The following is a 25,944-nucleotide window of genomic DNA, read 5'->3' as shown; positions in this document are numbered from 1 at the left end:
GCTGTTGTACAGGGGAAGCTTGCACACATCCTGTACATTAGTTTTCCTTGCTGAGACTAACTAAAAAATGGCTCCCTTCCCTTCCCAATTGCCCTGAGCAAGGGGCGGAACCAAAACTTAACGATGATGGACAGGTGACTTGCCCTACGACTGCAACCAAAGGAAGCCACCTATGTGCAGAGTTCCTGAAACCCAGGACTGCAAACAAACATTCAATACAAACAAATAAAGTTGGAGCTACTGGTACAGCCATACCAGCACATTGAGCCATAGCAGTTAAAGTGCTGTCAAAATGCATTCGTTCTACAATGTAGGACCCTTCTACACTGCCATATAAAGTCCAGATTGGACTGGATTATATGGCAGTGTAGACTCATGTAATCCAGTTCAAAGCAGGTAACATAGATTAATATGCTTTGATAATCTGGATTACATGGCAGTGTTGAAGAGATCATAGATGGGAAGAGAGGGAAAGTCAGGGAGAAGCAGAACTATCAGTATGGGGTGTGGAACGAATACAGTTTGGTACCATCGTAACCTTTTTTAACCAGGCATGGTCTGGTTTGCTTGCTTTAGCTAGAACTCTCTCTTCTGAAAGGTGGCTTCGTGGCTGAAATGAAACCAAGTCAGTTTGGTCAGAAACTAAGAAAAGGGGAACTGAAAGGGTGGGGTTAGCTCCGGATGACAGTCTTCCCTGCAGTTCAAGGCAGCTCTTTGAAGCAATCTCCTTCCACTATTGATATTCCTCTCAAAGAATATCCTAAATGCGTTGGTGGATCCAGAGTCCGGAGGCATCTCGAGGAAAGTTTTGCCTGTGAACAGGAGTCACCTGGAGCTCATGAACAGCAAGGAGGAGAGATAACCAGTGAGTCCCCTTTTCCTTTTCGCTTTTGGGCCAACTCAGAAGGAACGTGGCAGGGAGACAGAGAACTATTTGGGGCGGGAAAGAGAATCATAGAATAGAATCATAGAGTTGGAAGAGATCTCATAGGCCACCCAGTCCAACCCCATTCTGCCAAGAAGGAGGAAAATTGCATTCAAAGCACCCCCAACAGATGGCCATCCAGCCTCTGCTTCAAAACCTCCAAAGAAGGAGCCTCCACCACACTCCGGGGCAGAGAGTTCCACTGCTGAACGGCTCTCACAGTCAGGAAGTTCTTCCTCATGTTCAGATGGAATCTCCTCTCTTGTAGTTTGAAGCCATTGTTCCATTGTGTTCTAGTCTCCAGGGCAGCAGAAAACAAGCTTGCTCCCTCCTCCCTGTGACTTCCTCTTATACATGGCTATCATGTCTCCTCTCAGCCTTCTCTTCTGCAGGCTAAACATGCCCAACTCTTTCAGCTGCTCCTCATAGGGCTTGTTCTCTAGACCTTTGATCATTTTAGTCGCCCTCCTCTGGACACATTCCAGCTTGTCAACATCTTGCAACATTCACACTTGCCTCAAGCAGACAAGAATTCTTTCTTCCACCCTGGACATCATTCCACAGATATATAAACCCCACTTGCCTAGTTTTCAATAAACCTCACAAACTCTGAAGATGCCTGCCATATATGTGGGTGAAACGTCAGATGAGAATGCTTCTGGAACATGGCCATATAACCCGGAAAACTCACAGCAACCCAGTGATTCCAGCCATGAAAACCTTCGACAACAACTCCTAGAATTGCCAGTTGTCTGTCTGTGGGATTCTGGAAGATATAGTCCAAAAATGAAACTTTTCTACACTCTGTTCTGGACAAATTTATAGGTATTGTCAAAGGCTTTCATGGCTGGAATCAATGGGTTGTTGTCAGTTTTGCGGGCTGTCTGGCCATGTTCCAGAAGCATTCTCTCCTGATGTTTTGACTGCATCTATGTCAGGCATCCTCAGAGGTTGTGAGGTCTGTTGGAAGTAGGAAATTTGGGTTTATATTTCTGTGGAATGTCCAGGGTGGGAGAAAGAACTCTTGTCTGTTGGAGCTAGGTGTGAATCTTTCAACTGGTCACTTTGATTAGCATTTAATGGCCTAGCAGTTTCAAGGTCTGGCTTCTTACTACCTGGCCATACAACCCGGAAAACTCATAACAACCAAATGTACAGGTGTTCTGCAACTTTGCAATTGGACTAACTGATTTACAGGCAAATAATAGGTTTGTTACCGATTGGATCTTTGCTACTTTGTTATATAAAGTATTGATACATTGCTTTTCTACTAAGGAATGACAGGGAAGAAAGTGCAAAAACAGTTACAGTTGAATATTAAGAAAGCAAAATAATAACCACAGATTATTGACACAATCTTAAAGTAAATGATGAAGACACCCAAATAGGCAAAGACTTCCCATAGCTTGGGTCAGTTGTAAATCTAAATGGAGACTCTAGTCAAGAAATCAGAAGATCAGGAGGACTAGGAAGAGGAGCAATGAAAGAACTAGACAAGATCTTCAAGTGTAGAAACAGGTTTCTATGTATTATTATGAAAGCTAGGTAGTGAAGAAAGCGGACAGGAAGAGAATCAACTCCTCTGAAACGTGGTGCTGGGAGAGATTTCTACAGAAATCAATGTGCTTTCGAAAGCTTTCAGAATCACTGGGTCACTGTAAGTTTTCCGGGCTGTATGGCCATGTTTCAGAAGCATTTTCTCCTGACATTTTGCCCACATCTATGGCAGACATCCTTAGAGGTTGAGGAGTCTGTCGGAAACTAGGCACGTAAGAATTATCTATCTGTGGCATGTCCAGGGTGGGAGAAAGAACTCTTGTCTGCTTCAAGCAAGTGTGAATGTTGCAAATGGCCACCTTAATTAGCATTGAATGGCCTTGCAGATCCAAAGCCTGGCTGATTGCTGCCTGGAGGAATCCTTTGTTGGAGGTGTTAGCTGGTCGTGATTGATTCTTGTCTGGAGCTCCCCTGCTTTTTGAGTGCTCTTTATTTACTCTCCTGATCTCTACAGAGATCACCAATTGCCAGAACAATCATGAAATGTGTCCAAACGCAAGTAACTCTTGAACTTTCTCAAGAAGTTGTGGTTCTTGGATACACCTCGAGAGGATATGATTCATTAGGAAAGATTATAATGCTTGGTAAGTGGGAGAGATCAGGAGAAGAGGAAGACCACATTGCAGGTGGATTGCCTTCATCCACAGTCTTGAGTTTTCAAGATCTGGACAGAGCTGTCAATGAGGATGGTGGTCTCTCACTCATCAGGTTGCCTGACTTGATGACAATTAACAATTGCAAATATAGTCATCTGTGGAGCTTCGTCATTTGTAACAGTGTTTTTAGCCAACCCAAATCACCTTTTATTGTCAGCGGCAGCCCAGCAGATATACCACAGAAGAAAGGGAGGAGGAGACAAGCACCATGTCGAATGTCCTCCTGGAAAGCATCTTCCTGAAACGTTCTCAGCAGAAGAAAAAGACCTCTCCGCTCAACTTCAAGAAGCGCTTCTTCCTGCTGACGGAGAGCAAGCTCTCCTATTATGAGTATGACTTTGAGCGTGGGGTGAGTATCTATCCAGGGGAAGAGAGAGCCACTGTTGTGGGTTCCACACCAGGAAGAACTCAGCTCAGCAGCCTATGGCATTATTATTGTTTTATTTACGTATCTGAACTTGAATTATTTCTATATCGTCTCTCAACCCACAAAGGCTACTAAGGTGATGTACCAATAAAAACTTAATCATAAAAACATTTTAGAAAACCACCCACAAACCCCTTTTAAAATTCCTAAAAACAGTCTAGGTCAGGCGTGGGCAAACTTTCTAACTTGGGGGCTGCATCCTAGCACTCCCTTCTAGGAGGAATGGCTGCCCAGTGATGGAAGGAAGGAAGAGAAGGAGGAAGGAAAAAGAGAAGGAAGGAAGGATGAAAGGGAGGAAGTGAAGGATGGAAGGAGAAAGAGGTAAGGTAGGAAGGAAAGACAAAAGAGAGGGAGGGAGGGAAGGATGAAATGGGGGACAGAAGGAAAAAGAGAAGGGAGGGAGTAAGAGAAGGAAGAAAAGAGAAGAAAGGAAGGAGAAAGAGTGAAGGAGGGAGGAAAGAGGTAAGGAAGGAAGGAAAAAGAGAAGGGAGGGAGGGAGGGAGAAACGGAAGGAAGGAAAGACATGAAGGAAGGAGAAAGAGGGATAGAGGGAAGGAAGGACAAAAATGTGGAAGGGAAGGATGGAAGGAAGGAGAAAAAGGGAGGTAAGGAGGAAGGAAAGAGAGAAGGAAGGAAAGAAAAAGGATGGAATAAAGGAAGGAAGAAAAGAGAGAAGGAAGGATGAAAGGGAAGGAGGGAGGGAAGGAGGAAGGAAAAAGAGAAGGGAGGGAGGGAGGAAGAGAAGGGAGGGAGGGAGGAAAGATAAAGGAAAGAGAGAAGAAAAAGGGAAGAAGGAAGAAAGGAGAGAAGGAAGAAAGGATGAAATGGGGGAAAGTAGGAAAAAAGAGAAGGGAGGAGGAGGATGGAAGGAAGGAGAGAAAAAAGGAAGGAAAAAGAGAAGGAAGGGAAGGAGGGAGAAACAGAAGGAAGGAAGGAAGGAAAGTCAGGAAGGAAGGAGAAAGAGGGAGAGAGGGAAGGAAGGAGGACAAAAAGGTGGAAGGGAAGGATGGAAGGAGAAAAAGGGAGGTAAGGAGGAAGGAGAGAGAAGGGTGGAAAGACAAAAAGGATGAAAGGAAGGAAGAAAAGAGAGAAGGAGGATGAAAGGGAAGGAGGGAGGGAAGGAGGGAGGAAAAAGAGAAGGGAGGGAGGGAGGAAGAGAAGGAAGGGAAAATAAAGGAAAGAGAGAAGACAAAAGGGAAGGAAGAAGAAAGAAAGCAGAGAAGGAAGAAAGGACGAAAGGGTGGAAGAGAAGGAAGGGGGCTTCTGTTTTTGCCCTCTAGATGAGGGAGAATTGCAACTCTCATCATCCCTAGTCAAGCAAAGGCAGAAACCTATCTAAAGCATCCCCATCTCCATCTTGCAGCGACGAGGAAGCAAGAAGGGTTCAGTGGATATTGAGAAGGTCACCTGTGTGGAAACTGTGACACCAGAGAACAACCCTCCTCCAGAACGGCGGATCCCAGAAGTGAGACATTTGTGCATTTTTATTGGAATGCATCTCTGCATCTCTCTCTTCGCCACTGCAGGATGATGCCTTTAAACCTATATATACCTTTCCATGGGTCACACTACAAAGCAGTGTGACACACTGGCATTGCCTCTTCCAGGTGTTGCCCATATTACCAATACATATGGAATCTAGCCCTCAGCTACCCAGCATTTTCCCCCCGTCTCAGAGGAAGTGGGAGAAGGAACCATACTTCAGGCTGCATATAAAGTGGGTTAAAGCGCTGAGCTGCTGAAATTGCTGACCGAAAGGTCACAGGTTTGAATCTGGGGAGCGGGGTGAGCTCCCGCTATTTGCCCCAGCTTCAGCCAACCTAACAGTTTGAAAAGATGCAAATGTGAGTAGATCAATAGGTACTGAAGATTGACAGGTTGCAGGTTCAAATCCCTCTATCAGCTCCAGCTCCTCATGCGGGGACATGAGAGAAGCCTCCCACAAGGATGATAAAAACATCAAAAATCATCTGGGCGTCCCCTGGGCAACGTCCTTGCAGACGGCCAATTCTCTCATACCAGAAGCGACTTGCAGTTTCTCAAGTTGCTCCTGACACGATAAATAAATAAATACCTCTTTGGCGGGAAGGTAACAGCGCTCCATGGAGTCATGCTGGCCACATGTCCTTGGAGGTGTCTATGGACAACGCCGGCTCTTCAGCTTAGAAATGAAGATGAGCACCAACCCCCAGATCGAACACGACTAGACTTTATGTCCGGGGAAAACCTTTACCTTACCTTTTTATACACTGTAGAATTAAGACAGTTTGATACCACTTTCACTGCCATGGCTCAACGCTATAGAATCTTGGGATTTGTAGTTTGGCACTATTTAGCAGAGTTGGTTAAAGACCTTTCAAAACTACAACACCCATGGTCCTATAGCATTGAGCCATAGCAATTAAAGTGATGTCAAACTGCACAGTGTAGATGTACCCTAAGAGGTAGAGCGCATGCTATTCCAGATGCCATTGCCATGCCCTTATGCAAGGATGGGCCAAATATATTCCATCCATGGCTAAAGGATCGAAATGGCAGGCTGTGTTTTTAATATTCCGATTAAGAAGGTGCCTTCCCAACATGTCACTGGACTATTGGAAAGAATACTCAAATCAACGCAGTCTTCTGGATGTGTGTTTTGAATTGGGAAGCCAGCCTCTAATCGTCTGTCTCTCTTACACACAGAAAAAAGGAGATGATTTAAATGAGCCAGAACAGATCTCCATTATAGAGCGTTTCCCCTACCCTTTCCAGGTGAGTTACTCTCACAGATATGGGATTATCTGTCTCTAACATTGTTTTGATGGCATTCCAGCTGCAACCATCTCACGTTAAACCACCTATTAGCACATATGTGGAAGACATCACTATACCTCTCTTTTACATGCATGACATACAAGACATGAGCAATGTTGTTCCTCCTCCAGAAAGTACAGCTAAATTCCAAAATCTTGCAAAACTGGAGCCAATGCTTTCAGGGCTAAATTACCAGTTGGGACAAATATCATAATTTGTCTTCTTTCGACCTCCCCATTTCCTCTAATTTTTTTTAAATGTAATGTTAACATAAGGGTCTCCTGGTGTTGCAGCAGGTTAAACCACTGAGCTGCTGGACTTGCTGACCAAAATCCAGGGAGCAGGGTGAGCTCCTGCTGTTAGCCACAGCTTCTGCCAACCTAGCAGTTCAAAACATGCAAGTGTGAGTAGATCAATAGGTACCACTTCTGCAGGAAGGTTACAGCGCTCCATGCGGCCATTCTGCCCACATAACCTAGGAGGTGTCTACGGACAATGCCAGCTCTTTGGCTTAGAAATTGAGATGAGCACCATCCCCCAGAGTTGGACACGACTAGACTTAATGTTAAAGGAAACCTTTACCTTTACCTTTAACACAAGAGCAGGACAATATACAAGCTGTAAACATCCCTCTGTGTCTTTCAGATTGTGTATGATGAAGGACCTCTCTATGTATTCTCACCAACTGAAGAATTACGGAGCCGTTGGATCCAGCAGTTAAAGAGTGGTGAGTCTTTATGTGGTTTAAACATATATATTTCAAAGAAGTAAAAGACAAGATGAGCCTGGGAAAACCTAGCTGTGTGACAGAAGAGGGAGTCAGGAACAGACGATAAAGCAAAAGTAAATCCAGAAGTCAGGGCTGCAGGATGAAGGCCAGCTTTAGCACAGCAGGTTAATCACTAGCTGCAACTGCAATAAATCTTGCCAAGCAAAAGGTTGACTATTCGAAGCCGGGTCAGGGTGAGCTCCTGATATTCAGCCTAGCTCCCCCATTCACCTAGCGGATCGAAAACAGCAATACGAGTAGATGAATAGGAACCGCATTAAGCAGGAAGGTATTTTCGGCATGGCGTTTGGAGGAAAGTTTATGAACAAAGAAAGCTCTTCCGCAAGGAGATGGAGCGACAGCGCTCTCCTGTGGCCGGAACCGAGCACAGCCTCCAAAAGATGCCGAATGATGAGAAAAAGCCTAAATATATCTGTCTGTCTTGTCATTGTATAATTGGCATTGAATGTTTGCCGTCTATGTGTTCTGTGTTCCGCCCTGAGTCCCCTTCGTGGTGAGAAGGGCAGAATATAAGTACTGTAAATAAATAAATAAACAAACAAACTGGAAAGCATTGACAAAGAACCAGACAGACGTCAGAATGAAAAGCGAACTAGAAATTAGGATTGAAGGACAGCCAAAGTTAAAGTAACCAGTTCTTTGAAGTAATGTGTTAAAAGTAATATTAAGATCTTCCAGAGTAGTCTAAAGAAGCACAAGTTCTCGGAATATGTTTCCTCGAATTTTTGCAAGGTTTTTCTCATTCATTCTATTATTTTCTATGGGAGTGGGGTGTTTCTTGGGTCTGTGCTGGAGTTTTTCTAAAACCAGGCCAAAGTTTGTTGAGATGTCCTATGATGTGAAATACAACTTTCTCTCTTCTGTTTTTATTTTTTTTTTCCATCCTGGATTGTGCAGTTTGAGGTGCTGCACTTATCATTCTCAGTTGGAGAGCTGTATTGGTTCACTGAACTACAATATACCTGTCACAATGCCAGGGATCTGCCAGTAAACAGGCAGAGATGAACCAAAACAACTCCCAGTTTATATCGAACTGTTTAATTAAAGCAGCACTCATTTTCTGGTTATTTTCATAGTCCAAAATATAAAACATTAAGATAGCACCCAGCCACAGAATAATAAAACAAAGACTGCTAGCAAACACTGATGCAGGTTCAAGAGAACACCGTAGTCAAAGGGTCCAGTCCAGTCGTCAAAATGCTGAGAGTTCAATGAGTCAAGTCCAGGGATCAAGAGTCTATACTATAGTCAAAAGCCAGTCCAGAGATTCAAGGTTTCAGGGTTCCAAGAGTTCAAGAGACAGATCAGGATACCGAAAATCCACAAACCTGGGGGGAAAACAGCAGCATCTACTACCAAAATAAAACAAATACTTTTCTCTGCAGTGATTCGCTACAACAGCAACCTGGCACAGAAGTATCACCCCTGCTTCTGGACTGATGGGCAGTACCTCTGTTGCTTCCAGACCGCTAAAATGGCAATGGGTTGCCAAATTGTTGGAGAAAAGAGCAGAAGTAAGTGATCGCATCGGTGTGGTCATCAGCCTCCTCCTGTCTCCTCTCTTTCATGTCAACCTCTGTGCTCCATCTTTATTTAGTTTGCTTCCCATCCCTTATCTACTTCTTTTTCATTATAACAGACCATTAACTTTCACTATATATGAATATAACAGAGGTGTCAATAAAAACAGCATCTCCAGGGAGGCCTTTGTGTGTTGAATCAAGTGAGTTTTACTTAGAACTTCAAAGACTGGCCACCTGCCCTTCCATATATGAGGGGCTGCTGATAAGTCTTTGGATTTACCCAGAAGGAAATGAGATAGGAAGATGGCACTTTAGATTTATTCCACATACTCTCCACTGATATCAACACACTTCTTACATTGGTATTCCAAGTTCCAAAAAGAAGGATTTTGGTTGTGCCTCAATCCAGTCATCTGTAGCAACTATGGCATCATAAATGGTGTGAAATTTGGTACCCTTGAAGTGTTTCTTCAGGTTTGGAAATGGATGATAGTCAGAGGGAGCTAGATCTGGTGAATAAGGTGGGTTGTCAACCAGCTGGAAGCCTAGCTCCACCAGTTTTGCCATGGTCGCTTATGCAGTGTGAGCGGAGGCATTCTCCTTTGGACAGCTTGCTGCGCCTTTTGGCCTTCGGAACTGCCTTCAATGGGTCCAAAAGTTCTGTCTAATACCTTGCATTGATGGTTGCTTATCTGACATAAATGGGGTGGTAGAACATCAGATAAATGAAAATGCCGGATAATTCGGAGCTCTTACTGTTAATCATCCAATGCGGTGCTAGACACCTAGAATACTAACAACAGAGAAGAGTTAAGGCAAGGCAATGCCTTGGGGCTAGAGCGGCCCAGCAGGAAGTGCCCGGATGCGGAAGAGGAGTATGAAAATTACAGAAGGAAGGACAGAGGACGCTTCCCCTTCTGGTCCTGCCTCTTTCCCCTGTTTTCTCCCTCCTTCTCATTGTTCACTTATTGAGAATGGAGAGAAAGTTGGGGAGCACTTCTTTAATTGAAGAGGAAATGCTGGAGGAAAACGGGGGTGTCGGATAAGAGTGTCGGACAGGACGGAATGTCGGATAAGTGAAGGTCGGATAAGCGAGACTGTACTGTACTTTCAGCAGCTTTGGTGGAGTTTGTGAAGGATGGGGTTAAGATGCTCTCTCTTTTGCTGGGTCACCAGCTCTTCTATTCCTTGTTTCTACTGCCCATTCATAATTTCCCTCTTCTTTGGGTGCCAATCCATGTCACTATCTAAGGAATTAGGAAGCATTAGCTCCTCTTCTTGGGTCATTATTCACTTACCTAGAGATGACATGTGAACAGAAGGCATAGACAACAAAGTTTCTATCTGAGGTAGCCAGGATAAGACAACTTCCTGAATTAGACTCAGGCTGAAACTGGCCTTGTATCTATTTGCAGTATTCTTGCCTTTGTTCATATGCATCTTACACTGCATGTCATCCTGTGTTTAATTGACCTTATGAGTCTGCAGTCGTGCATCTTTCACCACTGAGCAAATTGAGTCTTTGGACCATAATAAAGTTTCAATTGATTGAAACAAAGAAGAGACACTAATAGAGAGGTGAAGAGAGAGAGACTTCTCTGTCCATTCTGTGTGTAAACTTGAACATCTACTGTTTTGTTTTATATCTATGTCCATGTCTGTTATTTTATCATTTCATTGGTTTTGATATATAGCTATATGTATTTTAGATATGTGGTTTATTTTTAAATATGTGAGGCATTGAATTTTGTCATTACTATGTTGTGAACCGCTTTGAGTCCCCCCAGGTATAAGAAGAGTGGTATATAAGTGCAATCTATATACATAAAAATGTAATGTTAATTTGTGGGCTTAACATAACTCAAAAACCACTGGGAAAATTAACACCAAATTTGGACACAAGACACCTCTCGGGCCAATGAGTGACCACCACTCATAAAAACACTAAAACACACAGTGGAAGAGACTTAAAAAGCCAAAAAATAAAAAATACATGCACAAAACCACATATATACAAATATATGCACACATAAATACACACATATACACACAAAAACACATATACACAAATTGGGCCACAGCAATGCATGGCAGGGGACAGCTAGTCTATATAAATAAAAATGTAATGTTTGTTTGTGGGAATAACATAACTGAAAAACTGCTGGATGAATTGACACCAAATTTGGACACAAGACACCTATCAGGCCAACAAGTGACCATCACTTATAAAATCACTGAAAAATACAGCAGAAGGGACTTAAAAAGCCAAAAAAGCAAAAAGATGCTACAGCGCATGTGCAAAACGGCTCCCACAACAAACAAAACACACAATAGCATATCCACACTCTCTTCCAGACTACAGCTTCCAGCATCCCCTAGATCAGGCCCTTTAGGAGAGGAGGATGACCCAAATGCACTGCTTCCAAGCTGCAAGCTTTCTCCTCCTCGGATTTCTTTGAGAGCATCCCACTCCCTGCATACTTCCAATTTCCTATTCCTGGACTGCAACTCCCAGCAATCCTCCAGATAGATAAGATAGATAGCTAGATTAGATAGAGATAGATAGGTAAGTAGATAGATTGATCAGGAGGGCTGCTGGGAGTTGCAATCCAAGAATAGGTAGAGAAGGAAGAGAGGGGAGAAAGAGGAAGGGAAAGAAAAGGGGGGAGGGAAGGGAAAAGGAAGAGAAGGAGGAAGGAAGGAGAGAAGGAAAGAAAAAAGGGAAGGAAGGAAAGAAAGAGAGGAAAAGAAGGAAGCAAGGAAGGAGAGAAAGGAAGGAAGGAAGGAAGGAAGGAAGGAAGGAAGGAAGGAAGGAAGGAAGGAGAGAAAGAAGGAAGGAAGGAAGGTTGGCCACAGCAACATGTATGTGGCGGGTACATCTAGTAAATAAATAATACATAAATAATTTTTCTTCTTCAAGGAGGTTCCAGAAATGCCGGTTCTATTCAAAAGGCCGACAAGCCTCTACCTCCAACTCCAGAGGAGAACCAGGTACGAGCAACACCAGCTATTTCTGCAGAAAGTTATGAGGTGTGGTCCTGGGAGAGGCCACCTAAATGCCTTTCTGCTGTTCTGTTTCATGTCTTCCTCCTCGCCAAGATGATGAAGAAGCAGCTTCCCCCCACGCCAGCAGCCAGCATTCCATCTAAGACACGGAAAGTTGTGGCTCTCTATGACTACACCCCCATGAATGAGCAGGATCTGCAGCTGCAGAAAGGCGAAGAGTACCTGGTCCTTGAGGAGAGCAATGAGTCTTGGTGGAGAGCCCAAGACCAAGCGGGGTAAGAGGCCCAGAGCAGAGAGAGGTCCAAAGCCCTCCCTTGGGTTGATAGCACTTGTGTGGATGCCACACAGTACAGTCCTTTCTTTATATGGCTCCTTCTCCATTCCAAACAGCAGCTTATTGCCTTATTTTCTTCTCTCCTGTAGGAAACAAGGTTATATTCCTAGCAACTACGTCACTGAAGCAAGAGATTCACTGGAAATATTTGAGTGAGTGTCTTTGGTCTGAGGACAGAACTTACTACAGTGTTTCTCAACCTTCCTAATGCTGCGTGACCTCTTAATATAGTTCCTCATGTTGTGGTGACCCCCAACCATAACATTATTTTTGTTGCTATGTCATAACTGTAATTTTGCTACTGTCGAAGGCTTTCATGGCTGGAATCACTGGGTTGTTGTAGGTTTTTTCGGGCTATATGGCCATGTTCTAGAGGCATTCTCTCCTGATGTTTCGCCTTTATCTTTGGCAAGCATCCTCAGAGGCAGTGAGCCTCACTACCTCTGAGGATGCTTGCCATTGATGTAGGTGAAACGTCAGGAGAGAATGCCTCTAGAACATGGCCATATAGCCCGAAAAAACCTACAACAACCCAATTTTGCTACTGTTATAAATTGTAATGTAAACATCTGATATGCAGGGTATATTTTCATTAACTGGACCAAATTTGGCACAAATACCCAATGTGCCCAAATTTGAATATTGGTGGGGTTGATTTTGTCATTTGGGAGTTGTAGTTGCTGGGATTTATAGTTCACCTACAATCAAAGAGCATTCTGAACTCCGCCAATGATGGAATTGAATCAAACTTGGCACTCCCATGACCAAGAGAATATACTGGAAGGCTTTGGTGGGCACTGACCTTGAGTTTTGGAGTTGTAGTTCCTCTACATCCAGAGGGCACTGTGAACTCAAACAATGATGGATCTGGACCAAACTTGGCACTAATCCTCAATATACCCAAATGTGAACACTGGTGGAGTTTGGGAAAGACAGACCTTGACATTTGGGAGTTGACATTGCTGGGATTTATAGTTCACCTACAATCAAAGAGCATTCTGAACCCCACCAAGGACAGAATCGGGCCACCCAGAATCCTCATGACCAACCAAAAATACTGGGCTTTCTGATGGTCTTTGGCGACTCCTCTGACACCCCCCCAGGGGTCCCAACCTCCAGGTTGAGAAATGCTGACTTAATATGATGGGAAAACCTTTTATATAAATGCTTCATCAGTTCCCATCTTTGAGTGTCTGCACCTTCCCTTCATAGGGTCAACTACTTCAGCAAATGTAGGCTTCAGAGCAAATTGGAGAGTTAGTAGTTCTCCTTTAACTAACTAACAGTTTGAGCCTCATTGTGTACACCCCCTGCAACCCTATCCCAGTCTTTCAGGTTCAGAGAATGGCACTGGTAAAGTTTCTAAAGAAATATTTCCAAGAACACCCTAGAACTGGATTACCTTAAGTTAGAAAAGACTTGAAGGGACATAGTAATAAGAACGACAGAAAAATGCATCATTTTATGTTTCAGGTGGTATTCAAAAAACATCACCAGAAGGCAAGCAGAGCAGCTGCTAAAGCAAGAGGTGAGTGCGCAAATATGGATGGCTTGTGGAAAGAAAAATGGGAAAATCAAACATACAAACCATTGCTTTGGTAAAAAAAATTTTTTGTGTGTCAGGAGCAACTTGAGAAACTGCAAGTCGCTCCTGGTGTGAGAGAATTGGTTGTCTGCAAGGATGTTGCCCAGGGGGTGCCCTAATGTTTTACCATCCTGTGGGAGGCTTCTCTCATTTCCCCGCATGGGAAGCTGGAGCTGACAGACGGGAGCTCACCCTGCTCCCCAGATTCAAACTACTGACCTTTTGGCACAAGAGTTTAACCCATTGTGCCACGAGGTAAATAATTGGTAAATAATTAACAATATACTACCATTTCCAAGTTTTCTGCCTAAAAAGTGTTTGCCTCTATCTCCTTAATGGCAGGATCAGCTCTGAGTCCTGCCTGTTATTTTGATAGAAGCAAAGATTTGATAAGATCTGATTGAACTTAAGGTGCTGGGCGTCATCCTTCTAAAGCAGGAAGAATCTTTCTGGTATATGGGAAGATCTCTCAATGTTTCCTACCCACTTACGCATTTCATATATCAGGATTGTCCTCTGTATTTTTTTTAATTTTCAGGGTAAAGATGGTGGCTTCATTGTCCGAGATTCCACTAGGAACACGGGGAAATATACTGTCTCTGTATTTGCCAAATCATCTGGGTAAGTAGAGTTTGCTAATGTGGAGTTTGCTAATGTCGTCAGTCTAGAGCAGTGGTTCTCAACCTGTGGGTTCCCAGATGTTTTGGCCTTCAACTCCCAGAAATCCTAACAGCTGGTAAACTGGCTGGGATTTCTGGGAGTTGTAGGACAAAACACCCGAGGACCCACAGGTTGAGAACCACGGCTCTAGAGTATAATATGAGGGGCTTTGAAGGCCAGAGAATGTATCTGCCCTTCCTGATCTCTTTGTAACATTAACATAGTTTTGAAAGTTAGTTTTTCAGACCATAACTCCTAGAACCACCAAATAACTGGACATTATGGGCTTTGGAGTTCATAAACCTTAACTTCTGTAACTCTGGACATCATCAGTGCATGGTTGCTTTTACAGGGAACCCCAAGGGACCATCCGCCATTATGTGGTTTGCTCCACAGCCCAGAACCAGTATTTCCTGGCAGAAAAGCACCTCTTCAGCACCATCCCAGAGCTCATCAACTACCATCAACACAACTCAGCAGGTAAGGAGGATCTGAGTGGGATCTTTCCCCTTCCTTTGCTGATCTTAGCAAGTGAGTACAATAGACTGTAGGCGAATAACTGATGTTTCAGGATGAAGATAGGAGCCCCCAGTGGTGCAATGGGTTAACCCAATGGTTCTCAACCTGTGGGTCCCAGATGTTTTGGCCTTCAACTCCCAGAAATTCTAATGGCTAGGAAAGTGGCTGGGATTTCTGGGAGTTGTAGGCCAAAACACCTGGGGACCCACAGGTTGAGAACCACTGGGTTAAACCCTTGTGATGGCAGGCCTGCTGATCAAAAGGTCGGTGGTTCGAATTTGGAAAGCAGGGTGAGCTCCTGTTTGTCAGCTCCAGCTTCCCATGCGGGGACATAAGAGAAACTTCCAGCAGGACTGCTGACCGAAAGGTCAGCGCTTTGAATCTGGGGAGTTGGGTGAGCTCCCATCTGTCAGCTGCAGCTTCTCATGCGGAGATATGAGAGAAGCCTCCCACAGGATGGTAAAACAGCTGGATATCCCATGGGCAATGTCCTTGCAGATGGCCAGTTCTCTCACACTAGAATGGACTTGTAGTTTCTCAAGTTGCTCCTGACATGAAAAAAATTGATGAATATGTGGAGGAAAAAGGGAAAACTACTCAGGGTTGAGAACACTGATTGATGTGATTGAAGACTGAGCGAGCAAATGTGACATTTTGCAGCATCAGTGCAATGCCGGTCCAATAGCTCTGGTTTTCGCATGTGCCTTTTCCTACTTTGTTGCTCAACTGAGTAGTTTGACTCCACTTTCTTCCCCATAAATGGCATAAACTGATGACCTTTCCCATGCACTCTTTAATGCAATTGCTCTGTAGTGATATCCTGCCCATGAGCGCTCTCACTTGAAAACCACATACACCTTTCTCAGTTTTGAAAAGTTTCCTTAAAACTTAAAATACGCAAAGAATGCTCTATCCTACACTTGAAGCCAAACTAATGTGATGACAAGAGTGGCTTTTTGGATTTTAAGAGTAGCACTCAGTGGAATTTAGTAAATGTGATGAAGTGGTGAGTTCCTCACTATGTGGCTTTCTTTATCACTTTAAATTAGTACATGTGTTTTCATTGTGTTATAACTATTGCATTGCAGCATTCTTATATCTCTCTGCTTTTCAGGGTTGGCTTTCTCTTTGCAACCTCAAATAGATGTCTTGTCACTTTGTATGAACACAACTTATATACTTTTAGTAATTGTAATTGCATTGCGATAGGTTGCTAATAAATAAATTATTTTGACATGCTCCAGGGCTTATATCCAGATTGAAGTACCCTGTGTCATCGCAACAAAAAACAGCTCCTTCCACAGCAGGACTTGGATATGGTAATAACTAAATGTCTTGAATTTGGGGACAATATGTGTATGTTATGCTCCTTTGCTATACTTCCCTGGAATGGTAGCTGGACTTGGGATAAGTAAAACAAAATACTGGTTTCAGTAGAAAACTGCCCATTTAAATTTCCCATAGGATCCTAGACTAATGCAATGGATCCTTGGTATCTGCTGGGTTTAGTTCCAGACATTGCATGGTTACAAAAATCTGTAAATGCTCAAATCCCATTATATACAATGATTTTTAATAATAGTTTCAAGCCATGGATGGTAAAAACCATGCAGAGCTGACTGTAACTTTGTTGGATGATTCCCTGGAATACTGAGAGATAAATGCCCCAACTTCTGCATCCTTTCCTACAACCATTTACACCCTTCCTGTGTCTTGCATTGGTTCTAGGGGCATGGGAGATTGATCCAAAGGACCTGACCTTCCTAAAAGAGCTTGGGACCGGGCAGTTTGGTGTTGTGAAGCATGGGAAATGGAGAGGTCAGCACGACGTGGCGGTCAAAATGATCAAGGAAGGCTCCATGTCGGAAGATGCATTTATTGACGAAGCCAAAGTCATGATGTGAGTGGCAGCAAATCCTTCTCTTCACCCCTCTTTCAGGATCCTTTCCTTAGATCAAAGGCAAGGAAATCTCCTTCAGCATAAGGGCTTCGTTAAGTTTCCAAAATCCTTTTTTGGTAAGGCTAGGAGATATTGCTGTGTATTAGAAGATATTGTAGTGTATTAAAAAGATGGAAAGGGAGAAAATTTTGATAGTAAAGGTAAAGGTTTCCCCTTGACATTAAGTCTAGTAGTGTCCAACTCTGGAGAGTGGTGCTCATCTCCATTTCTAAGCCATAGACACCTCCAAGGTCATGTGGCCAGCATGACTGCATGGAGTGCCGTTATTTTCCCGCCAAAGCGGTAACTATTGATCTACTCACATTTGCATGCTTTCAAACTGCTAGGTTGGCAGAAGCTGGGGCTAGCAACGGGGGCTCAACTCACTTCCCAGATTTGAACTGCCAACCATTTGGTCAGCAAGTTCAGCAGCACAGCAGTTTAACCCACTGTGCCACCAGGGACTGCAGCAACTAAAAAAGTTATTCTGGATTGCATCAATAGGAGTGTCGTGTCTAGGAGGGAAGTTGGAGTTGTACTGTATTCTGCTTTGGTCAGACTTTACCTGGAATAACCCTGTGTCCTGTTTTGGGCACCATGATTCAAAAAGGATATTAACATGGAAACCCACTGTGTAACTTATACTCTTTCTGATTTAGAAAAAGGCACACCCCCCCCCCAAAAAACCCCAAATCTTGCCAAGTAAATCCCATAACATAATCCCATTAAAAGACTAAGATATGTGGCTATTATTTCAGTCTCACATATTCTAAGCAATTACTTCTATCTCTTTATGCCTGCTGGACAAAGCCAAAACTGCCAATCCCTAAAGCTTCCAGACTTCTGCTCTTTCTCTTTCTGCTTTTCTTCAGGAACCTCTCTCATGAAAAACTTGTGCAGCTGTTTGGGGTCTGCACCAAGGAGAGACCTATCCTGATTGTCACAGAATACCTCTCCAAAGGGTGCCTTTTGAACTATCTACGAGACAGTCGGCAGTCCTTCCAAGCCACTGACCTTCTAGAGATGTGCAAGGATGTCTGTGAGGCCATGGAGTACTTGGAGTCCAAGCAGTTCCTGCACAGGGACCTGGTGGGTTGAATACTCTTTGCCATTCTCCTGATGCAGGCCAACCTCTGTCTGGGCTTTACCCCTTGAGACTAAATAGTCTCACAACCTCTGAGGATGCCTGCCATAGATGCAAGCAAAACATCAGGAGAGAATGCTTCTAGAACATGGTCATACAGCCCAAAAAACCTTCAAAGCACAACCCAATGATGAGAGTTGTGCTTTGAAGCATCTGGAGTGCATGAGACATCTATAGACATTGCAAACTTCCTTCCAGAAGACAATTTCAGAAGAATCTGCTTATTCTAAGAATGTGTACATTACCCTCAAAGTCTGAAAGGCAACAATTATCTAAGCATAGTTATTTGGGAAGGAAGAGGACAAAGGAAACAACAAACACAGTTACGTTTTAAAAACAAAGAGGGAAACAGTAACACGAGCAAAGTTATTTCATTGTTATGACGTTTAACAGTTTCTCATTCATTTCCAATGTTAATTTAAGAGACACATTCTTACACTTTTCCTTAGTAACCCCAAGTGGATTTTCCCCACTCAAAAAACAGAAAGTGATGGAAAAAGCAGCAAGCAATGTAAGAGGTAATACAATGAGTTAAGCTTTCTCCGCCATCATAATGAGTGACAGGAGGAACAGTAAATTACGAACATGCAAATTCCAAAGGCTCCCGGATTCCTCCAGGCGGAATGACCAGTTTTCATCATAAGGTGCTTTTCTAAGTTTAGTGCATCTGAATTGTGAGAGTAAAGAACAGAGGTGATTACTCTCTTCCTTTCTAGGTTGTCATGCTCTTCCCTTGAGACCTCTTCCTCTTCTCTCTCCCACAGGCTGCCCGCAATTGCTTGGTCAATGAACAAGGTGTTGTCAAAGTCTCTGATTTTGGTCTCTCCAGGTTAGTTTGTTTGGGAAAGAGTTGGGTTCATTGGTCTCTCTCTCTTTCTCTCTCTTTCAAATTTGCTTTGTCTTGTCTCCTTGCCTTTGTGACCTCCTGATATGCTTCCTCCTCTCTCATGTATTTACTATTCAATTCCTAATAATAATAATAATAATAATAATAATAAATTTTATTTATATTCCACTTTATCTCCATGGAAGGACTCAGAGTGGATTACAGTATACAGATATAAGGCAAACATTCAATGCCTTTTACACCGTAAACAACAACAATGATATGCAATACATAGACAAAGGTAGAGTCCTCTCCCTTTTCATCTCCGGTGTCTGGAGGTGATGCTCAACTCTGGACATGGGGAGGTGCTATTGTTCCATTTTTCCATGCCGAGGAGTCTGTTGTCTGTAGGCATCTCCAATTGTGTTTTGCCACATGTCTGGATGTCTGCTTGGGGTGCACTTTTACTTTCCCCTGAGGCAGTACCTATTGATCTACTTGCATTGCATGCTTTCGAACTGCTAGGTTGGCAGAAGCTAGGACTGGCAGTTGGGAGCTCACCCCAACTCGTGGCTTCAAACTGCTGACCCTGTGGTCAGCAGATTTCCTGCAACTAGCAGTTTAACCCGCTGTGCTTCTGAGGCCCTGAAATAATTCCTACCATTATTTCATTCATTTTGTGACTGTTTTCTTCCACCTCTTTTTATGTTGACTGCTTTATAGCTTTACGCCACTTAAGCAAATCTTAGAGTGCTAGACTCAGGATTTTTTTCAAAAGCAGATTTTCCAGCTGAACAAATATTCTTCCTCTTTTTCTTTCTTCTCCCCTTCCTTCTTATCTTCTTCCTCATCTTTTCTTCTTACTCGCCCACTCCCTCCTCCTCCTTTTCTTATTTTTCCTCCTCCTCCTATTTATTTCTATCCCGCTTTCTCTGTCTAAAAAGAGACCCAAATGTTCCTATCTGATTCCCCACCACCCCCTTTTAAATTGCCTTGTTTTTGCTCTGTATCTTTTGCAATTTCTAAATAGAAGTCAGTTGTATTTATCTCCAATATACCAACAATTTGTTTATTAACAATTCAGGGCTCATCCAGAAGGGGAAAGGTTTCCAGAAGTATCAAGACTTCTAGAGTGGTGGTTTTGATTTTATCTGGAAAACCCCAAGGTTTGGGCCCAAACTCCTCCATTCCCTTGTGTTCTTTGTCCCATTCATTATCTAGACCAGTGTCTCTCAACCTGGGGGTCAGGATCCCTGGGTGGGCTGTGAGGGGGTGTCAGAGGGGTGTTGAAGATTATCAGAAAACACCGTGTTTTATGTTGGTCATGGGGTTCTGTGTGGGAAGTTTGGCTCAATTCTATGGTTGATGGAGTTCAGAATGCTCTTTGATTGTAGGTGAACTATAAATCCCAGGAACCACAACTCCCAAATGTCAAGGTCTATTTCACCCAAACCAGTGTTCACATTTGGGCATATCGAGTATTTGTGCCAAGTTTGGTCCAGATCCATCATTGTTTGAGTCCACAGTGCTTTTTGGAGATAGGTGAACTATAACTCCCTAACTCAAGGCCAATGCTCACCTAACCCTTTCATTATTTTTTGCTGGTCATGGGTATTCTCTGGATGTAGGTGAACTACAACTCGAAACCTCAAGGTCAATGCCTACCGAACTCTTCCAATATTTTCTGTTGGTTGTGGGAGTTCTCTGTGCCAAATTTGATTCAATTCCATCAGTAGAGTTCAGAATGCTCTTTGATTGTAGGTGAACTATAACTCCCAGCAACCACAACTCCCAAATGACAAAATTAATCTCCCCCTCAACCACACCAGTATTCAAATTTGGGCATATTGGGTATTTGTGCCAAATTTCATCCAGTGAACGAAAATACATCTGCATATCAGATATTTACATTACAATTCATAACAGTAGCACAATTAGTTATGAAGTAGCAACGAAAATAATTTTATGGTTTAGGGTCATCGCAACATGAGGAACTGTATTAGGGGATCACGGCATTAGGGAGATTGTGAACCACTGATCTAGACTCATGTAACATTTTGAAAACTGATCTTCTCTCATTTCAGCAGTGGCTTTTTAATTGTTATTCAGAAGGAATATTTAGTAATATTAAGACTAGTCACACATCAGAATCAGTTTGTTTTGATGCAAAAATTCTCCCCCCCCCCCCCCCACTTTATCTCTGTTGAATGTGTTCTAACTTCTGGCGGCAACAGCTGTGTTTGCTGACATCCACCATTTTTTCCAGTTCCAAGTTAACTCAATTACACCATAATCTTTACAGGTATGTCTTGGATGATGATTATATTAGCTCCATGGGATCCAAGTTTCCAGTGCGTTGGTCCCCTCCAGAGGTCCTTCTCTACAGCAAGTTCAGTAGCAAATCAGATGTCTGGGCTTTTGGTGAGTTCAAATCACATGGAAAATCTTGCAACCTGTCAGAGATATGGTGATCCCAGCACTACTGCTAGGATCCACAAGCCCTGCTTTGGATGGCAGTAAATGAGTGAGGAGTAGAGTCCCAGTTCTTCAGTGTTGCTAATTGTATGGATTTAGGATCTGTCAAAGCTACTTAATGTTGGCTTCCAAATGCAACGGAAGTACCAACAACAGGAAGGGGACTGTAGAGCTTCCTAAAAACTGCCACTAGTAAGCTCAAAAATGGGGCCATGCCAGGGACAGGAAGCAAACTGCTTTGGTGGAATCTAAATGTGGTTTTGGATCTGAATGTGTATTTTTTTTGTTCAAGAAAAGCCAGGACCAAAATAAATTATTAATAATAATGCACCCACCTCTCTGCATTGAGGGATGAATTCATCTCTCATCTCACTCTCCCTTTCCTCAGATTTTTCTGTTTGACCCCTTCTGTAGAATGAACATAAAAATGGTATTAGATCCCAGACATTAATGTGTAACTTGGATTGTCCCCTTAATGCTGCTGAACTGCAACTCCTATCAGCCCTAGGCAGCATCATCAGTAATGATGAACAATGAATGTTACCCATGAACAACTCCTGAGGGGTCATATTCCTTATCCTTAGCTTCTAGGGCAGGGGTCCTCAAACTATGGTCCGAGGGCCAGATACGGCCCTCCAAAGTCATTTACCTGGCCCTCACTCAGGGTCAACTTAAGTCTGAAATGACTTGAAAGCACAAAACAACAATAACAGACCTTTCTCATTAGACAAAAGCAGGCCCACATTTCCCACTGAAATACTAATAAGCTTATATTTGTTTAAATTGTTCTTCATTTTAATTATTGTATCATTTTAAAGTGTTTTTGCACTAAAAATAAGATATGTGCAGTGTGCATAGGAATTAATTCATGCTTTTTTCAAATTATAATCTGGCTACAAATACATGGCAAAGCAAAAACAAAACTTAAATGAATTGATATGCATGGCATTCCCACTTCCATCAGGATCACCTTCTCTTCAAGTAGATTCCTATTGTAAGCCCGTGGCACCCCTGCTCCTGAAGACCCTCATTATGCAGAATTAAGGGTAATCATCACTGTAGAAATAATGGTGCTTTACACCACTTGATCTGCCATGGCTCAATGCTATGGAATCACGGGAGTTGTAGTTTATAAGGTCTTGAGCCTTCTCTGCCAAAGAGTGCTGGTAGTGCTGGTAGCCCATCAGAGTACAACTCCCAGTTAAAGTAGTGTCCGAACACATTTATTCTATGGTGTAACTGCATCCCAAGAGATATCCCTGAATCAGAGAATCATATTGGCAGAGAACGCACGGGACATCTAGTCCAACTCTCTCCTGTCATGCAGGAAAAGCACAATTAAATCACTCTCGACAAATGGCCATTCAGCCTCTGTTGAAAAGCTTCCAAGGAAGGTGCTTCCACTGGAGTTTCACTGTTGAACAGCTCTTCTTAAAGTCAGGAAGTTCTTCCTAATGTTAAGGTGGAATCTCCTTCCATGTTATTCGAACCCATGGCTCCATTGAGACCTAGTATCCAGGGCAGCAGAAAACCAGTCTGCTCCCTCTTCATTAGGATATCCTTTCATATATTTATACATAGCTAACAGAAGGCTGCACTATGAGTAATTTCATGTCTTCCTGTTGTATTTTTCTGGCTGGCAGGCGTCCTGATGTGGGAGCTCTACAGCTTGGGCAAGATGCCCTATGAGCGGTTCAGCAACAGCGAGACAACGGACCACGTGACCAAAGGTCTGCGTCTCTACCGTCCTCAGTTGGCTTCGGACAGAGTCTACAGCATCATGTATAGCTGCTGGCATGAGGTAAGGCAGCCCCAAGACCAGGCGAATTTTGGCTCTCCAGGTGTTTTGGACTTCAACTCCCACAATTCTTAACAGCCTATAGGCTGTTAGGAACTGTGGGAGTTGAAGTCCAAAACACCTGGAGGGCCGAAGTTTGCCCAGGCCTGCCCAAGACACTACTCCAGGAGAACCTTAACCACAACGCAAGCAATGAGAACTTTTTAAGCAAATGGCAAACACATGCACACTCTCACACACAAAGAAACAATACTTTAAATAAAATTAAAATAAACTCAATTTTTAGTGGAAATGTCACATAATCAATATAACATTTTTACTATGAATTGAATTTATTTTAATTTTTATTTAAAGTATTTGTTGTTTATTTGTTCCATCGCTTCCAACTCTTTGTAACCTCATGGACCAGCTGTCATGGATTTAAAGTATTTTTTTTTTTGGCTAGGTCTTTTTATTTTTAAAAGTCTTAATTTGCTTATAATGACTGTATTCCAATGTCAATATCAAGTCAATGGTATGGTATAGTATGGGGCATGCAGTATTAGTTAGGCCTTTTTAAATAGCAACTGGCAAGCAACCAGAAACAACAATTATCTGGCATCCACCAATCCCCATGGATGCAGGTTAAGTGCGAGTCTACTGTGTTAGGCTTTCCTTACAAAAAGAAAAGAAAACAGAAAGAAGGAAACCATGAACAAAATCTGGTTACCAGAATTTAAAAACCCCCTCTAAAATCAGTACACTAAATAAAGAGCAACACCCCCAAAACAGGGAAATTCCAGACAAAAATCAATCAGGGCCCGCTAATACTTCTCAACAGAGGATCCCCCCAGGCAGCAACCAGTCAGGCTTTGAAACTGCAAGGCCAATAAAATTGGTCAATTGCAACATTCACACTTTCCTCAAGCAGACCATAGTTCTTTCTTCCACCCTGGACATTCCATAGATAGGTAAACCTCATTTGCCTAGTTTGCAACAGACCTCACAACCTCTGAGGATGCCTGCCATAGATGTGGGCAAAACGTCAGGAGAGAATGCTACTGGAACATGGCCATGCAGCCGAGAATACTCACAGCAACCCAGAAAAGAAAAATCTCAATGACATTCATACTCCCTGGAGAGTATTTGTTTTATTCGACTCTGATTTGTAACAACCCATGCACTATTTCTCCCCGTTGTTTGGGCCATTCTGCTGAGAGAGCACTTTCAATGTTCATCCAAATGCCATCTTGGTTTTTTTTTAAAGTTTAATCTACATAACTGTTTTTCTTTTGCCCCAGAAACCGGAGGAGCGCCCCACCTTCCACGTTCTCCTGGGTCACATTGTGGATTTGACCAATGAAGACCCTTGAAGTGGTATTCCTTTTGCTGCTGTTCATTTGTGCCGTCTTTGCTTGATAAATTTCTGAACGGACATAGGATGGATCAATCTGCAAGGAGACCATCATGGCAGACATTGCTGAATCCACAGAAAACTTTCTTATCTCTTCGCTTCTATTAACAAGTGGCTTGTATATGAAATTCATGATGAACAACCACCCTTCTGAAGGCAAAAAACTGGTTAGACGCCTTTCCCCTTAAAAGTCTTATGTCATGGCCTGTGGCTAGTACAAGAAACACTTACTTACTTAGGTGATCCCTCATTGTCTGAGTAAGATTGTCCTCCAAGTTCGGGTCTGTATGTGACTGTGGAACCCTATTCTTGACCTGCATGTTCTCCCACAGTGAGGACATCGGTTTCCAGGTGGAAGGCGGTCCCAGTCATGCCTTCCTCTTGGCACATTTCTCTCTTTCACCCACCATTCGTGCCTCTTCAAATTCTACAGCATTGCTGGTCACAGCTGACCTCCAGCTAGAGCGCTCAAGGGCCAGGGCTTCCCAGTTCTCGTTGTCTATGCCACAGTTTTTAAGGTTGGCTTTGAGTACAATAAACAATTTGTTCATTCATTCATTTCCTTAAATGTGGATTTACAGTATCAAAATGCATGGATGTCGTTGTCTAACACAATGGGATTTAAACATTATTTCAAGGTTGTAAGACTTGAGGAAATCACTGTACAATGACTGAATCCTAATTACAAAAGTAATGTCAAAATGTAGTATGGCATATAAAGGAAATGTATTTTGTTGCTTCATTCATTGTCCTGCCCGAGGTTCAGATCTGCTTTTCATTTTAAGTTTTTTTTTAAAAAAGTAGGGCGAATTCAGGTAAAAAGTAAAGGTTTCCTTTTGACATTAAGTCCAGTCGTGTCTGACTCTGGGGGGTGATGCTCATCTCCATGTCTAAGCCGAAGAGCCAGCGTTATCCATAGACACCTCCAAGGTCATGTGGCTGGCATAACAGCATGATGGCAGAGGATTGTCGCTTCAATGCTGATGGTCTTTGCTTCTTCCAGTGTTATTCTTTAGTGATTTATTTGCAGATTAAACCAGCAAGCATAGATAAGAATAGCACAGCACGGTTGTTAACAGTTTGCAACTTTCGTTTTGCTATTTGTTATAGATATCTGATAGATAGATATCTATCAAAAGATCGATGCTTTTGAACTGTGGTGTTGGAGGAAAGTCCTGAGAGTGCCTTGGACTGCAAGAAGATCCAATCAGTCCATACTTCAGGAGATAAAGCCCGACTGCTCACTGGAGGGAAGGAGACTAGAGACAAAGTTGAAGTCCTTTGGCCACATCATGAGGAGACAGCAAAGCCTAGAGAAGGGAATGATGCTGGGGAAAGTGGAAGGCAAAAGGAAGAGGGGCCGACCAAGGGCAAGATGGATGGATTTATTTATTTATTTACTTTGCTTCTATACCGCTGTTCTCAGCCCGAAGGCGACTCACAGCGGTTCACAGTCAGTAAAAACAGCAATAATTCAATGCAACATATAACAACAATTAACAACTTAACACATTACCCGCTCAGTACACAATTACTACCATAACCAAACCCAGTCGTCTCATCATCAAAAACATAATCCAGATTCGTCATC

The 25,944-nt window shown here is 42.9% G+C and overlaps 1 protein-coding gene across 1 annotated transcript; it reads left to right on the top strand.

Moving 5' to 3' along the window:
- The first annotated feature begins 681 nt into the window (after positions 1 to 681).
- On the top strand, positions 682 to 24,903 carry BTK (Bruton tyrosine kinase). Its single transcript, XM_060756345.2, has 19 exons — positions 682 to 865; positions 3,296 to 3,487; positions 4,929 to 5,030; positions 6,251 to 6,319; positions 7,007 to 7,088; positions 8,537 to 8,665; positions 11,595 to 11,665; positions 11,774 to 11,955; positions 12,104 to 12,166; positions 13,488 to 13,542; positions 14,138 to 14,220; positions 14,612 to 14,739; positions 16,023 to 16,097; positions 16,507 to 16,678; positions 17,590 to 17,806; positions 18,626 to 18,690; positions 20,990 to 21,108; positions 22,806 to 22,963; positions 24,241 to 24,903. Exons 2-19 carry the CDS (start codon positions 3,347 to 3,349, stop codon positions 24,310 to 24,312), a joined length of 1,983 nt encoding a protein of 660 aa, XP_060612328.2. The 5' UTR covers positions 682 to 865; positions 3,296 to 3,346; the 3' UTR covers positions 24,313 to 24,903.
- The last annotated feature ends 1,041 nt before the right edge of the window (positions 24,904 to 25,944 follow it).

Source organism: Anolis sagrei, chromosome 10 (assembly GCF_037176765.1).
Source record: "Anolis sagrei isolate rAnoSag1 chromosome 10, rAnoSag1.mat, whole genome shotgun sequence".
Taxonomy (NCBI): Eukaryota; Metazoa; Chordata; class Lepidosauria; order Squamata; family Dactyloidae; genus Anolis; species Anolis sagrei.
Note: the sequence above shows the minus strand (reverse complement) of the source record. Positions and strands in the feature narration are given on the sequence as shown.